The sequence below is a fragment of the Phascolarctos cinereus genome, unplaced genomic scaffold (assembly GCF_003287225.1).
Source record: "Phascolarctos cinereus isolate Bilbo 61053 unplaced genomic scaffold, phaCin_HiC Scaffold_2;HRSCAF=192, whole genome shotgun sequence".
NCBI classification, from domain to species: Eukaryota; Metazoa; Chordata; class Mammalia; order Diprotodontia; family Phascolarctidae; genus Phascolarctos; species Phascolarctos cinereus.
This window is the reverse complement of record NW_027555625.1, coordinates 95,283,162-95,298,882: the sequence shown is the minus strand read 5'-3', so window position 1 is coordinate 95,298,882 and position 15,721 is coordinate 95,283,162. Positions and strand designations below refer to the sequence as shown.

Here is a 15,721-nt window from a genome sequence, read left to right as displayed (position 1 = left end):
TTATAAAGGAAAAAATGAGGGTGTTATAAGCTCATTAGATAAAGCTATAAAAGTATAGCCAGAATATGCCATTTAATGCAAGAAAAAGGGAAATTGTTATATATAAGCATAGCTGTAAAAAAAAATGGGAAGTCTCAAACTGCAAAATTTTTATTTAGGCCTTATCAATTGCAATCTCAACAGAATCAGACATTTACGCTATTATAATTCCAGTTTTTCAACTAACATATAATAGCTCTGTGCCCTAGTAGTTTCAAGCTTGGCAGATGCTAAGTACCTTGGGGGGAGAACATTGGAAAAGTCAGCAAAAATGACAACGAAAGTTACCAAATATTCCCAGTGTTGTTTAGCACCTACATTACAGCATTCACATTCCTTTCTACCCAATCTCAGTATTATCATATCCCTAACTTGAAAAAAGAAAGAACAAAGTAAAAACTATTTTAAATACTGACAGGAACATAGAAACAGTTAAAGACATGGATAAATTCTCCACCAATATTCAAGAAGTGTTCAGGGAATATACACTTACATACCAGTTCTGTAGTAGTGAAATTTGGAATAGTTCTCCCAGCAGGGATAACCAAAGATGCTGCATAGAAACAAAACAAATATTACAAAATGGTAGCATTTACTGAAATATTTAACAAAATTACTAATTACAGTTTCCTATTATGGGATTACTACATCATCATTCATCTCCTCAAGCAATATAAACAAAAAACTGCTTGCTACCAAAAGGAATTTTGATCTTATGCTATATTTCCTTTTTCAAAACAACTTCAGATCAAAACTTTGCAATGAAACTTTTTTTTTGAACATCCAGAAAGAAAAAAATTCTTCCAATTTTTCAGATAGTGCTGTCCTTTAGAAATACATGCTATGTGTATGCCTGTAGTTCCTGCTCCTGGGGAGGTTGAGACTGGTAGGACTGCTTGAGTTCAGGAGTTCTGAGCAGCAATTGGGGGTCCAATTAAACAAGCTTTGGAACCTATTCTTTATAATCTTAATAAAAGAATGGAAAGAGAGGGGAAGAAGAACACCCTGGGGGTAGGTAAGGCAAGTTATCTCAAATCAGGGTGCTAAAGAAGACATCTATACAAACAAGGAGGGAGAGAGAGAGCATATCCCATATCTCTGCTTTCATATCTTACATGAGTCTTGTCCATGTCCTCCCCAAATGTTTCTCACAGGATCTACCCAAATTCCTTAAGGCCTACTTCTAGGTTTTTTAATATTTCAATAACAGTATGGACCACACTTGGACTGTTCTATTGTCCCTTATTCTCATTATATGTAACCCATCTCTCTTTCTAGTGATTAATAATAACCACATCAGCAGCTAACATTTATATAGGTCCTATTATGTGCCAGGCTCTGTGCTAAGCACTTTACATATATTATCTCACTTGATTTTCACAACAACCCGGGGGGGGCGGTTGCTATTATTATCCCCATTTTACAGATGAAGAAACTGAGGTAGACAGTGGTTAAGTGACTTGCCCAGGGTCACACAGCTATTACATGTCTAAGGCCAAATTTGAACTCAAGGCTTCTTGAGGAAGAGGCCCAGTATTCCATCTACTGCACCACCTAGCTACCTGTATGTATATACATATATGTATACACATCAGAGCTATAGGTAGAAGAAATGTTTAACCAAACAAGGAATAGAGGTAATTAGAGAAAATAAAGATAAAACAGGTAACTAATTACATGAAACAGAAAAACTTCTGCACAAACCAAATTAATGCATGGAGAATTAAAAGGGAAGCAGTCTAATGAGAATAAATTTTCTTATCAAATTTCTCTGATAAGGGTTTGGTATCTATAAATAATTAACACATTCATAACCAAAAACCATTTCCTAATAGATAAGTTGTCAAAGAACATGAACAAACAGTTCTCAAAAGAATCGTAACCTATTATCATACAAAAAATAGCACCAAATCACAAATAAAAGAAATGCAAAACAACCCTGACGTTTCTCCTCACACCCAACAAACTGGCAAATATGATAAAATACAGGACTAGTCAATGTCGGAAGGGTTTGTGGGAAGAGAGGTACACTAATGCCTTATTAAGGGAGCTGTGCAATGGTACAACCATTTTGGAAAGCTAACTTGAATTATGCAAATAGAGTGACTAAAATGTCCTTACCCTTTGACCCACAGATTCGATTACTTAGACTTACTCCCCAAGGAGGCCATTAATAAGAAAATCCCCATGTACACCAAAATATTTATGGTAGCACTTTTTGTGATAGCAAGGAAATGGAAACAAAGTCAATGTTCAACAACTAGTAAATAACTAAATAAACTACTATTTATAAATTTAATGTAATATTATTGTGCTATAAAAAATGACAAATGTGATGAATACAGAGTATGGAAAAGTCTACATAAAGAGATGCATATTGAAGTAAGTGGCGCCAAGGAAAAAAAATGTGTGTGTGTGTGTGTGTGTGTGTGTGTGTGTGTGTGTGTGTGTGTGTGTGTGTGTACAGAATGATTACAACAATGTAAACAGGGAAAAAATGCAAAAAAACAAAAGTAAATGTAAAATTATAAAGAACAAGCATAAAATGAAAGAAAAGATAAGGAGATGCTCTTTTCCCATCCCTCAGAAAAGATGGGAAGTCAACAAGTGTTGTACATTGCACATTAAGACTTTGATAAATTCATCAGTTACACTGATTTTTTTCTCCTTTTTTGTCTTTAAAATATTATTTTTAGTATGGGACAGGTTTCTGGTAGGGAGAAGAAAGCTAGAGGAAACTATGATGATTTTTTTAAAGGCATCAAAAAAACCTTTTAAAAAAAAAACCTGGATTTTAATTTTACCTCCAAAACTTAGTACCAATATGACCATGAGGAGCAAGTCACTTAATCTCAGTTTCTCCTCTACAGAATGGAGGTAATATCTGTAGTACCTACCTCACAAGGTTCAGTGAAAATATACCTAAAGCACTTTGCACATGTTATGCTCTTGAAAGTGCTCTATACACGTGGATTTGTCTTTCATCTCAAACAACTATTCAAAGAAAACACCAGAAAGACCTGTTTTCTGAATAAATTATCTACAAAAGACATTACTTCATTAACACATAAAATCTCTCAAGAGATTGACAGATTCTGTCGCCATTATTAAAAAAAAAAACACCCACAGAAATGAAACAGCAAAGACTGGTGGTTAATGAAGCACAAAATTATTTTTACCCTCAGTTCCATCTCCAGTTTCGCCATTAACACTCCATTAGAAACATTCAAGTGTCAGAACTGGAGTGAAGGATCACAATGACATCAGTATTAACTACTTGAAGTGACCCCTACTTGAGCAGTATAGCTAAAGTTGTTGCTTGGCAGCAAAGCAAAATCTGATTATACCAGTTCCAATAACTGATATAATCAAGTTTCCTCAAGGAAAAAAATGTTTCATCTTAAATATCATCCAAGGAATCCTGAAGGACATATATTTAAAGGAGCCAAGATAACTATGTTAATAAAAGTTTACATCCCACAAAATAAGACCATTTAACTAATTAATAGTTTGATTTTACAATGCAATTTCTCAAAGCCTATAGAGCTTGCTATTTAACTTTGACACCAAATTTATCCCGGAAGTTAGTTAAATGAGTTCTGTGGAACATATTACAGATAAATGTTAGAACACAATAGGCCTGACCTCCACTTACACTATAATTATGTGTGCTTCTACAGAAATTCTTTTAAAATTTTACTTAAAATTTGGATCAATTTCATATTGTAGAAGTATAGCTTCTTTATTTTGTAAAATAACATAAGAAGGGTCATAGCACGTTTTCTTTCAGAACTGGAATAAAGCATACACAGTGTGTTAGAAAGCATATTATACTTGAAGTCTGAAAATCCGAGTCCCTCGGAGGAGCCACATAGCCCTCTCTGGGCCTCCACTCTCTTACCTGTAATATACGAGGGTTGCATCAGATGAGCTAACATGCTCTGACCCTGTGGGTCACTGGGTTTTGAACATCTCATGCTGACAAGAAGCCACTTATCAAAAGAAGCTATTCCCAAAAGGTCAAAAACTAGAGCAATCACATATGGAGGTCAAGAAGAAATGGGATGTCCAATAATCTGGGAGGCCAGCTGTTCTTGGTAACATTTTTTACCATTTGTGCTATCTTCACATTTCTTAATTTTCCCTTTTCTCATATAAAGGCACATTTGGGCATCTTGGCAGAAGGGAAGAGGGACAAAGAATTGAACAGGTGTTTAGAGCTACAGGTATCTTAGGGTGGCAGTAAAGACCTGGGATTCAAGACTATTGAATCAAAGTGACAGAACCCACTAAGTGGTCCTGGTGGTCTTATCAGGGTCATCTATCTTGTCAAGACATTCAGCCAAAATTTTAAACTTTTGAAAGAGGGAGAAAAGGTAGCTTCATGATAGCTCCACCAATCTAATCATTAATCTGTGTTTGAAGAATGGTGAACTATTTTTTAAGCGAGGCATTAGAAGATAACCCATGCCTCTCATACAAAAGCAATTTTTTTTTCTTCTGTAAATTCAATTTGAGCTTGACACCCAAGGTAGTGAGGAGCCACTGGGAAAACATGATTTCATCTGGGGGAATTCTATACAAACCCTAATTAATCAAGGCTTTGAAAAGAAGACCAAGAAAAAAAAATCAGACCCCTCAGAAAGATGGGGTACTGTAATTATGAGGCATCTCAAATTTATAAGACTATTTATTTAGGAGTCTCACTTGTAAGAGGGCTGAAGATAAAAAGGTATAAAAACAAGACTAAATTTGCACTCTACAAAAACAGTCTAAATTGTTTCTCTGCCCTGAACTACTTCATTAAAAATGGAGAAGAGGAAGAAAATCTCCTTGTCTTAAATGTAATTATTTCTATTATTCTAACATCTGGAGTATAGAATCCAAATAGAGAACTGAATGAGGACTAGTAATATTTGTGCTAGTTGCAGGACTTTTTTTCCCCCCAGATCTTAATCACTGGTAATATTACCATCTTGTGGCAAAATTGGAGTATTACAATCTCTACTCAGAAGAACAGAGAATTGTAGAATTGTTCCAGAATGTGACTTTGAGATAAAATAGGGTTAAAGTGATGATAAAAGAGTACTTTTCCTTTCCTTCAGGGTCAAAAATCTTCAAAAGGTAAATAAAAACTAAAATCTGTTTCACAAGCTAATGTTTTCAATTAAAAAGGGAAATAGAGTGGGATGATAAACAGAGAAAGTTCAAATGGAAATACTGTCAGTTTACAATAGAACAAAAATGCCTCCATTTGACAAAACTACTGACTTGGATAGTAAAAGGCACAACTAGTTAATAAGAATGGTACTGGCTTCTAAGCTCCAAGTTTATACAGACTAAGTCTGGCTCACTTTGTTCCCATCCAAACCTGCCCCAGGGAAGCTCAGAATATAATTCATTTCTCAATGACTATAAATTTAGGAGAAAGTGCTCTCAGTCAGCTATACAAAGCACCCTGCTAATAACATTTCAGATAATAGGCCAGCATTTATTTCATCCCACAGAAAGAACATAAAACAAAGGCTCTACAGTAACCCTATCTAACACAGAACAACTGAAGACATTTCTTTCCCTTCTTGTAAGTCCCATCTTTCTCGAAGCACCCAACAGTCCTCAAGTCTAATAGCTTCATCCTAGTCTGTAAGGTAAAAGCATTTGTGAGCAAGTGAAAGTCAAGTCACCACCCACTGAGCCAACACAGGCCAAAAGCTCACGGTGGTAACAGAAATCATGCGGGTCTACCTCTTCTCCCCCGTCCCATCCTGTCCCGTTCTCCCCCCCCCCCGGAAGACAGGTTCAAGAACTCAACTCCATTCAAAATCCCCCCTCCTCTCTAGGAGGTTGAGCACAAACTCTAACCCTTCTCCAACATATTGTATGCTGGCACACCCAGCTCATGGACTTCTCCTCTAGATGTCTGCTACCTCTGCAGCCCATGCCCACCAATATTTGTCCATTGCTAGGTACAGCAGTTCTTGCCACTACACTACTGCCCCCAGCTGCTGCCATCTCTCAAGATGGGAGGCTCTGCCATCTCCATGGCTGCCCACTCTGGGCATGGAAGAAGAGGGAGACAGAAATAGGTGGACCCCTACAAAACCATACCAAGGCAAAGCTTTTAACTTCCCAGGTCCAAAATCTACTTTCCAGCCTGTCTCTATTTTTCCTGAATCTAATTGACTGCAACAAGTCTGCCCAATTCCCTTTAGGGACCTAGGTGGCTCAGATACACAACAGGGCCTGATGAAAGCAAATCATCCCCCAAATGCCAGAATTCAGTCAACGGGAATGTTCATACCTATCAAGGAGACAAATCTATAGCTGGAAAAAAAAAAAAACCTTAAGGACCATGCATTTAGTCCAACCATCTCATTTTACAGGAGGAAAATGACTCGGAGAAACCAACTGACTGGATCAAAACTACACAGGGAAAATGGCAGAGTCAGCATTCAAATACAGGTCCTCTGACTCCAAATTCAGCACTATTAGCACCTACTGCCCCATGATGCCCCCATAATCAAAGTCCCAAACAAAAGCCTCATCCTTTAACCTTGCCAAGGTGCCCAGGCTTAGTCCTAGTCACAGCCTCTACATTTATATCCCCTATCACTCAAAACACAGGGAAGCAGCATAGCATAGCTAGAGTGCTAGGTTTTGACGTCAGAAGGACGTGAGTTGAAGACCCATCTTTGACATACACTTTCTGTATGGCCCTGAGCAGGTCTCTTATCCTCTCAAGGCTCTGGACAACATCCAAAGACAGGATAACAATCTAAGCAACATAAGTCACAGAGAAAGTGAAAGGAATTCTCTAATCTAAGCATTTCCTAAACCAAAGGCTCAGTTGTGGGTATATTTATCCACAATCCTTTTCAAATCCTTTCATTCTATGGCAGGAAACAGTGCTAACACACGATGGAAAAAAAAAAGTCTACTTTCATTTTTTTTCCATTTTGACCCAAGCCAGTCTATAGGTTATTTATTCATTTACAATAATACAATGACACTGACAGGAAAACAGACCAAAAAAAAATTAGAACGTGAGTGTTTCAAGCAATGCAGATTAGGAAGCTGAAATGGCACAAAATATGAAGAACTGCTTGATTAGGCCAAGTCTCCACAGAAGCAGCCCAGTGCGGGGGACACAATTTTGAAGGCCCAGAGGGATTGGTTCTCAAGGCATCTCGAAGAGGGGAGGAAACCAAAGGTTTTGTTAAAAATTCAAGACTTTGTCAACACCCAAAAAAGTATACCAAGAGAATATTAATAACTACCAGCCCAAAGGCTTAAAAGCCTGCTTACACCTCAATAGCATCCTTGATGAAGGTATTAGAAGAGAATACAGACTTTCAAGACAATATTCAAAAAAAAATAATCTTTTCAGGCACACAACTGATAGAAAGGAGTAGAAAATAAAAGGTCTTTCTGTTTATCATTTGACTATGAGAAAGCATTTTACCACCCATATATCAAAATCATACAAGATTCAAAATTCTTTTATAGGGGATGGCTCTCTGGGAGAGAGAAGAAGGGAAAAGACAGGTATACAGGAAAAATTTAGACAATGTAAAAATAAAAGATCAATAATTTTTTTTTAAATCATGCAAGAATCCTTGAAATCTGAAAGAACGGAAATAACTTTGTTCAAAAACCCTCTCATTACAAATATCAAGTAGACCAAAGAACTGGGAGAACAACGCTCGTCAGCAATGGTTTGCCATCATGGGACATGTCTATTACAGAGTTCAAATCACAAGATTCACTATAGTGAAGCAATGTCATCCAGATGTTGTTTGCAGATGACACTTATTTCAAGGCTCAGAATGTAAAAAAATCATTCTGGGCCAAGCATATCTCAGGAGAGTGCGATGATTCAGATGCAAGTTTAAAATGCAACAAGACAATCCTGCACAATAAAGTATAATAAAAGTAATTTTACTATTAACAACAGATAAAAAGGATGCAAGTTTAAAAAGAAAAAAAGACAGTAATCCAAATAAAATGGATACTCTCTTCTACCTCCATATTCATCATGGCAAATAGTCATGCTAGATCTAATAAGACATAGCCATGAAGCAATGGAATTTCCACTAAAACCTTAGATATTAATTCCCTATAGGCTGGGTCTTTTATGCTTCAAAGGCAAGGAAGTCAAAGCAATGATGTTAATAATGGCCTCCCCACTGCCTTATAATGCAGCTATTCCTACCTATATAAAACAGATGGTATTCCTACTACAAAGTTCACAATTATCCAGAAGAGTTTTTAAAAGCCTATTATCCACCCAACTGTATACCATAATTTGCACAATCTATAGAATTGGTCCATCAGTTCATATTTTTTAATAGACACTGCAAATGGACAATTTGCTGAGCCCAAAGGTAAGCAGGTGGGGAAGAGCAGGTTTGAGGGCCTTCGAGACATTTTCTAGTGCTTTTAACACAGAAAATTGGGGATTAGGTGGTCAGTGATCCCATAACATCATGATTACTCTGATACTTTAGTGCATCTGTGATTTCCTTGATATAGGTATTCTTTCCAACGAGGATTACTAATTTCCCATCCTGTTTGACTCCTGTCCCTACTCTCCTGTAAACGCTTTGGAGGATCCAGTAAAGATGCCAGGGACCTACCTCTATACCCATGTTTCTCATCTTTTTAACAATACCATTCTTCTGGCGATACTGCAAGGCTGAGAACCAAGGAATATGACAGCTTTGTTGAATGTCAACCAAAAGGCAATGGAAAGGCATGTGGTAGGCATGAACAGGCTGTAACATATTAACATGAAGAAACTTATGACTGAAAAACAAAAGAAACTGGGCCCCACAAAAGCAAGAGGTAGCCACACAGGCTGTGTGTGCTTCTGGTATCAATGTCAAGAAATAGACCATTAAATTGTAAGCTCCTTGAGAGCAGGCAATGTCTTATGGCTCTCTTTGTATCCCCAGTGCTTAGCAGAATACCTGGCACATGGTAACCACTTAATAAATGTTTATTGACTATGACTCTGAAAGATGGGTTCCTAACACATTTAGCAGACCCTCTGAAGATGTACAAAAGAATAGGGACAAAAGTCAACCAGGATAAGAAGACATGAATGAGCTGCTACTTCATTACTGGAGGAAATATCCATATCAAGGAAATCACAGATCCACTAAAGCTGGTGGTTGGGGGAATTGTGTGTTGTGGACCCCTTTTGTCCGTGTAGTGAAACCTGCAGGCTCCTTAGAAAAAAAGCTTCATTGCCTGCATTCAAAATCATGAACAAGCATTTATTAAAGCACATACTATATGTCAGGCACTGTAGGATACGAAGAAAGACAAAAGATAGTCCATGTTCTCATGGAGCTCATAGTCGAATAGGAAAGACAACATGCAAAAAAACTATGTAGAAACAAGCTGTATACAACATAAATTAGAGATGATCAATATTGGGAAAGTTCTAGCAGTTCAGGGAACTAACCCTCTTGCAGGAGGTGGGATTTAAGGTAAGTCTTGAAGGAAGCCAGAAGGGAGATTGTTCATCGGAGACAGACAATGAAAAGCACAAAATTGGAAGACAGAGTGCCATGTGTGAAAAACAGCAAGAAAAGCTATGTTGCTAGACTGCAGAGTATGAAGAGGAGAATGAAATGTAAGAAGACTGGAAAGACAGGGAAGAACCAGGTTGTGAACAGCTTTAAAAGCCAATGAGAGGATTTTATATTTGTTCTTGGGGATAATGGAGAACCGAGTAAGGGGGAAGAAGGTAATATAGGCAGACCAGCACATTAAGAACATTAATTTGACTAAGTGGAAGGTGATCTGGCATGGAGAGACTTGAAGCAAGCAGACCCACCAGCAGGCTCCTGCAGTGGTTCAGGCGCAAGGTGGTGAGGACCTACACCAGAGTAGTAGCTGTATACATGGAGAGAAGCAGACACACATGAAAGGTGTTAGGAAGGTAGAAACAACTAGATGAGGCAACAAATTAGATAGACAAGATGAATGAGAAGTTAAGGATAATGCGAAGGTTGCATTTTTGGTGATAGAGACAAGGCGATGACCTTAACAGTAATAGATGTGTTTAGAAGAAAGGAGTGGAGATAAGTTCCATTTTAGACAGGTTGAGTTTGAGATGCCTGCTGTATATCTAGTTCAAATAGGCAACTGGTCTGTGATTTTTGTGAAATCTGTGAATACTTTGGAAGGATATTCCTTCCACCACGTGAGACTGGAGCTGAGGAGAAAGCTGGATACATAGACCTGACAATCATCTCCACTGAGATAATTAAACCCACAGAAGCTGATGAGATTCCACAAGAGAAAGGGAGAAGAATCCTAGGACGGTATCTTGGGAGGGTGGGATACCAAGGGTTAATAGGCAAGACCTGGATGAAGTCCAGCAAAATAGACTAAAGTTAGGCAAGATAAGTAGGAAGAGAACCAGGAGAGAGCAATGTCATGAAAACCTAGAGAGAGGAGAGAATAATCAGAAGAGTGTGATCAACAGTGTCAAAGGTTGCAGATGGTGTAGAAGCATGAGGATTGAAGAAGTCATTGAATTTGGCAATTACGAGATCATTGGTAACTCCGGAAAAAGCACTTTCGGTTGAATGATGATGTGAGAAGCCAGAGTGCAGAGGAAATAGAGGCACTAATTGTAAACGGCTTTCTCAAGAAGTTGAGCCATGAAAGGAAGGAGAGATACAAGATAACAATCAGTGGCAATGGCTGGATCAAATGAGAGTTTTTTTACGGATGGGGAGACACTGTAGAAGCAAGGGTGCAACCAATAGACAGGGAAAAACTGAAGATAATGAAAAGAGTGAGGATGATTGTGACATCTACATGATGTGAGATGAGAAGCAATAGCTACGGCAACTGACAAAAATACATAATTTCAATTAAAAGTTAGTGAAAATATGGGGCAACTAGGTAGCACAGTGGATACAGCACCGGCCCTGAAGTCAGGAGGACCTGACTTCAAATCCAGCCTCAGACTAAACTCTTGATACTTACTAGCTGTGTGACCCTGGGCAAGTCACTTAACCCCAACTGCCAAAAAACAAAAAAAAAAAATAAGGATATTTAGGATCTTTTGACCACCTAATTACTAATTCTCTATGTATTTCTTGCAAATACACATCTATTCTAGCTTTCTTCCTTCAAAGTGATTTTAGTAAAACTTGTTTATGTATATGCTGAAACAAAAAAGTTCTATGAAGAAAAAAAAAAGCCAAGAAGACTAAATAAAACCTTTCAGTCAGAAGCAACAATATCAATTTTTATCTTTTATCAGCTAGTCAACATTATTTAAATTGATACACTATAATTATGGAGAAACATTTCCTCAGCAGCAGAGGAACAGATTCAAAAGGTCCAGAATAAAGATAAAATTCATGTGGTCAACTTCTAGCAGTTATTTTATGAATTCAAAACAAAACAAAATAGTCTGACTCTTCTCCATATTTTCATTAACTCCCTGTTTTGCTTCCAGTCTGTGTATATAAATAGTGATACTCCAAGTAAGTAGAATGAGCATTTATTCTTTCTTTTTTGTTTGTATTCATATTCCAGCACTTATCACAGGACTTGACACAGTAAGACCTTAATAAATGTTTTATCTATCTATAACTATATATATATATACATACATACATACATACATGTACTTAAGTACCTACATATACACATACATAGGTACATGTATCACACACACAGACAGACACACACATACACCCCTTTCCTTAGGCAGCTTGACAGCAATAGTTTCCTAGGATAGATTACTTTTTGACCAAACCCCAACTCAACCTCCATGATTTGGGACACGGGTGCTATTCCCCACAGGCCCCAGCCTCTACAATCTACCGTTCTGGAGTATACAAGTAATAGTTTTGTTATCCTGGTCCATTTGAAGATGAGTTTTATCTTGAATGTATAAATATCCCCCAATGACAGGTAGTACTTATCTAAATTTAGAAAAAAATGTAACCCAGTAACCCTGAATTACAATGCTCCTTCACAAACTATATCCAACCTGTTGACGTCTGTATTGTTTGGTGCAAATTATGCGGCAACTGAAGAGTGAAGAGGGGACCCGGATGGCTATTTCTGAAGAAACCTTCTGTTGCCTTAGACTGCATCACCTTTGTCTCCCACAGCTATGAGAGGGGGAAAAATTTTCTTTTAAAAAATAAAAAGAATTGTGATATCTGTTTCAACTGAAAATTAGCTTTTTAAATATATTTTGTCAAGTATTAGCAAAATGAATAGCTATATCTAAGTGGTAATTTCAAATAATAAACAATAATTACAATGCAGAGCACTGAGTTGGTTATCAGTTTTCTAGACTAAGAAACTCTAGGTGGGAAAACCCTTTTTTGTTGTTGCTACAAACCTGCTTCAAGTCTTTTAGAACTTGTTCTTCTATCCCCTCTTCTATAAATAGCTCACGGACCCCTTCAATCACATCTTCAATGACAGATCTGTAGAGCTTGGGCTGAAAACAATTATTAGGATTTTTAGTTCTTAGGTTTGAATTTATTTAGCTTCGATAAAGTACACACAACTTCAGCCTGTCTCATAGCGTAAATATGAGATGAAGTCCACAAAATGATTTTTACTAAGCTCTCTTCTCACCCTGAACAATACCATGAGCCTGACACAAACTGCTCCTGCCTCAAGAGAGACATATAGTCATGCAGCTATCTGCAAGGCCCAGTTGGAAGACTTCACTGAAGCATGGAACAATAATCCCATGAAGTTGTACTGTTACTGCTGCTGTCCATATGCGCCAAATATTTAACCTTATTCCTACAGAGTGAGGAATGATTTTTAAGTGATCTAGAAATAAACCTGTTTAATGACTTACTTCTCAAAAAGGCAAATAGAATTTTTTTAATTTTATAAGACATTAACTATACTGTTCTCACTACTGGATTTTTATCATATACAAGCTAGAAAGGCAAAACAAACACCTATTGCAGGTTAATGCCAGGGTCAGTATCCTATACCAAAGCACCTATAGGACCCAAAACTCTAAACCATTGTCAAATTAGACTAAAGTGGCAATGACCACAAACATTTATATAATGCTTTTAAGGTTTTCAAAGCATGTTCCTCATAACAACTCCCTGATGGTAAGAGGGAAACCGTCCAAACGATCAATTTTATCATCCAGGGGAAACTCCTTGCTGTAGAAACTGGAAAACTCTCTTCAACACAGATTAGAAGTTTCTCTGAAATGTTTGGTCCTTTGGAGTTATTTGGTGTAAAAGTCAAATGACTTGCTCATGGTCACACAACCAGTATGAGTCAGAAACAGGCCTTAAACACAGGTCTTGCAAACTCCAAAGCTGGAGTTTTTCTTCCATGCTCCTCATTTTATGGATGAGAAAACTAAGGCTCTAGAGGTTATCTAAGATCACACAGCTTGTTTCTGATTTCCACCCAGGTCTGCTGACTCCAAGTCCATCATTCAACTTATCAAAACTTCTTTCTTGATAAATGAAGCTAAGAAACCTAACAAACCCATTCTAAAAAATTTGATAGTTTTTTTTAAAGCCATAAGGTGAATTTTATGCGAACTAAGGACAGATTAAATCATGCTGATCAAAGGACAAAAATAAACATTAATCCAACATTTAAAAAGTTTGGCTTTCAGAACAATAAAAGCTGCACTCCTCACCCATAACCAGAAGGTGCTAATTACTGGCCAACTCTGGGTTCCACTAATCACCCACTGACAAGATGGGAAGTATCATTTTAAGTTACTTAACAATCCAACCAAAATATAAAACTCTCTAACAGCCTTTACCCTACTCCAGACACACACTCATAAACTCCTACAGAATTTTCAAGCCTCAATACTATAGTACCTATGATGTTTAAAAAGCAGCACTTATCCAGTACTTAGAGACTATGAACAACCACCACCAAACTTCCCCTCCACAAAAATTTACTAAGAAATAAAGCAGATACAGACTTCCTAGCTGGACCCATCTAAATCGATTACATTTAAAATCAGGGAGGCCCTTAGCACCAAGTCACGGGAAGCGGTGGGGGGGGACTCAGTTTCCTCCACCCTAAAAAGTGGGGGCTGCAAAAAGAGGACCTCGTCCATCTCCCCAGCCTTGTCAGTCCTTCTTCCACCGGAGGAAATGTGGCTTGGAGCTAGTGCGAGGCCTCCTCAGCAGGACCCGGGGCCAACCCACGCCCCCGTACAAGGCCCTCCAGGCCCGGGCAGGGTCCCCGGCTCAGCCCCGGCTCCTCCGCCCTGGAGGAGGCGGCGATGCCCCCTGGCGGGGGCCGCCCCGTCGGACCCCAGAGACGGGGCGGCCGGTGGGGGGGGGGCAGACCCCGCCATTGGTTTTGAACGTGGGGGGGGGGCTCGGCGGGGGCGTCGAGGGTCCCGAGGAGGAGGAGAGCGAGGTCGGGCCGGGCCGCGGGGGCCTCGGACCCCACCTTACCACGGGGTTGGCGCAGGCCATGACAGCGGCTCCGCTCGCAGCCCAGCCCTGCCCTGCGGGCCGCTCCGTCTATAACGCCCGCCACCCGCCCCCCTGCCCGACCCTCCCCCCGCGCAGCCGCCGCAGCCCCCACGCCCTAACCGTGACCCAGCCGGACCGGGTTACCTAAAGTGGGGGAGGGGGAGGGGAGGAGCGCGCCGCGGGAGGCTTAGGGGGAGGGGGGCTGAAAGGATGGAGGCCGTTAACCAGGGGAGGCCCGGAGGAGACCGGGAGGAAAAGGGTTAAGCTCCCAGAGACCCGAGGCAGGGGCGAGGCCGTAGGAGCCAGGAAGCGCTTTTCTGTAGTCCAGCTGAAAAGGATTTCGAGGTCTTGACGTTCTTTTTTTTAACTGATGAGGAAACTGAGGTCAAGGGGGTGATATCTATTAACGTAGATATTAGGTGTCATAGTCATCATTTGAACCCAGGTCCGCTGAGTGCAAAGCCCAACTGTTCGGTCTCCCCTGTGCTCCCCTTACTACTCCGACTTCAAATCCGGAGTTTTCCTGCTTTGCAATCACCGGGATGGATGGAGGGCCCCACCCCCACCCCCAAGTGCGTCGGGGTCGCTGGAACAGAGATTTCCAAGTCAAATCAGCAAGCATTAAGAGCCTACTGTGTGGCAGGCAGTGTGCTCAGTGATGAGTCAACAAAGAAGGGCAAAAACACAGCCCCCATCTCAAGGAGTTCACAATCCAATGAGGGAGCCAACGTTTAAACCGCTATGTATAAACAAGATGGTGTGTGTGTATACACATACATACGTACACACATATGGTAAATTGGACATACTCTCAGAGGATTCTAAAATCAAGGAGCATAGGGTAAAGGCTTCCTGCAGAAAGTAGAACTTTAGCCGATAAGTAAAGGAAGCCGGGGGAGGGAGATGAGATAAAGTTCCAGGCATAGGGGACAACCAGAGAAAATCCAGGCAGTGCTGTCAATAAGTATTTATTAAGCACCTATTGTATGCCAGGCATTGTGCTAAGTTTGGGGGATACAAACAAATGCGAAAGTCAGTCCCTGCTCTCAAGTAGCTCACAATCTAATGGTGGAGACAACATGCAAATAAATTTGTACAAACAAGATATACACAGGATATATTGGAGATTATCAACAGCAAGAAGGCTGTTCTTCAGGGGGATCAGAAGAGGCTTTGTCTAGGTGGCAGAATTCAAGGGGAGTTTT

The 15,721-nt window shown here is 39.6% G+C and overlaps 1 protein-coding gene across 2 annotated transcripts in view; it reads right to left on the bottom strand.

The window, feature by feature from the left end:
- Positions 1–14,591, bottom strand: part of GTF2A1L (general transcription factor IIA subunit 1 like) — a 53,641-nt gene extending 39,050 nt beyond the window's left edge. The window contains exons 1-4 of one of the 2 annotated variants that reach the window (XM_021001254.2): positions 14,496–14,591; positions 12,425–12,526; positions 12,065–12,188; positions 537–592 (exon numbers count right to left, since the gene is read on the bottom strand). In XM_021001254.2, coding sequence (XP_020856913.1) covers positions 537–592; positions 12,065–12,188; positions 12,425–12,526; positions 14,496–14,516 — 303 coding nt within the window. In that variant the 5' untranslated portion in view covers positions 14,517–14,591. Of the gene's footprint in view, positions 1–536; positions 593–12,064; positions 12,189–12,424; positions 12,527–14,140; positions 14,328–14,495 lie in introns of those variants that run through there. The other variant, XM_078149504.1, reaches the window with a different exon arrangement.
- Between the last annotated feature and the right edge of the window lie 1,130 nt (positions 14,592–15,721).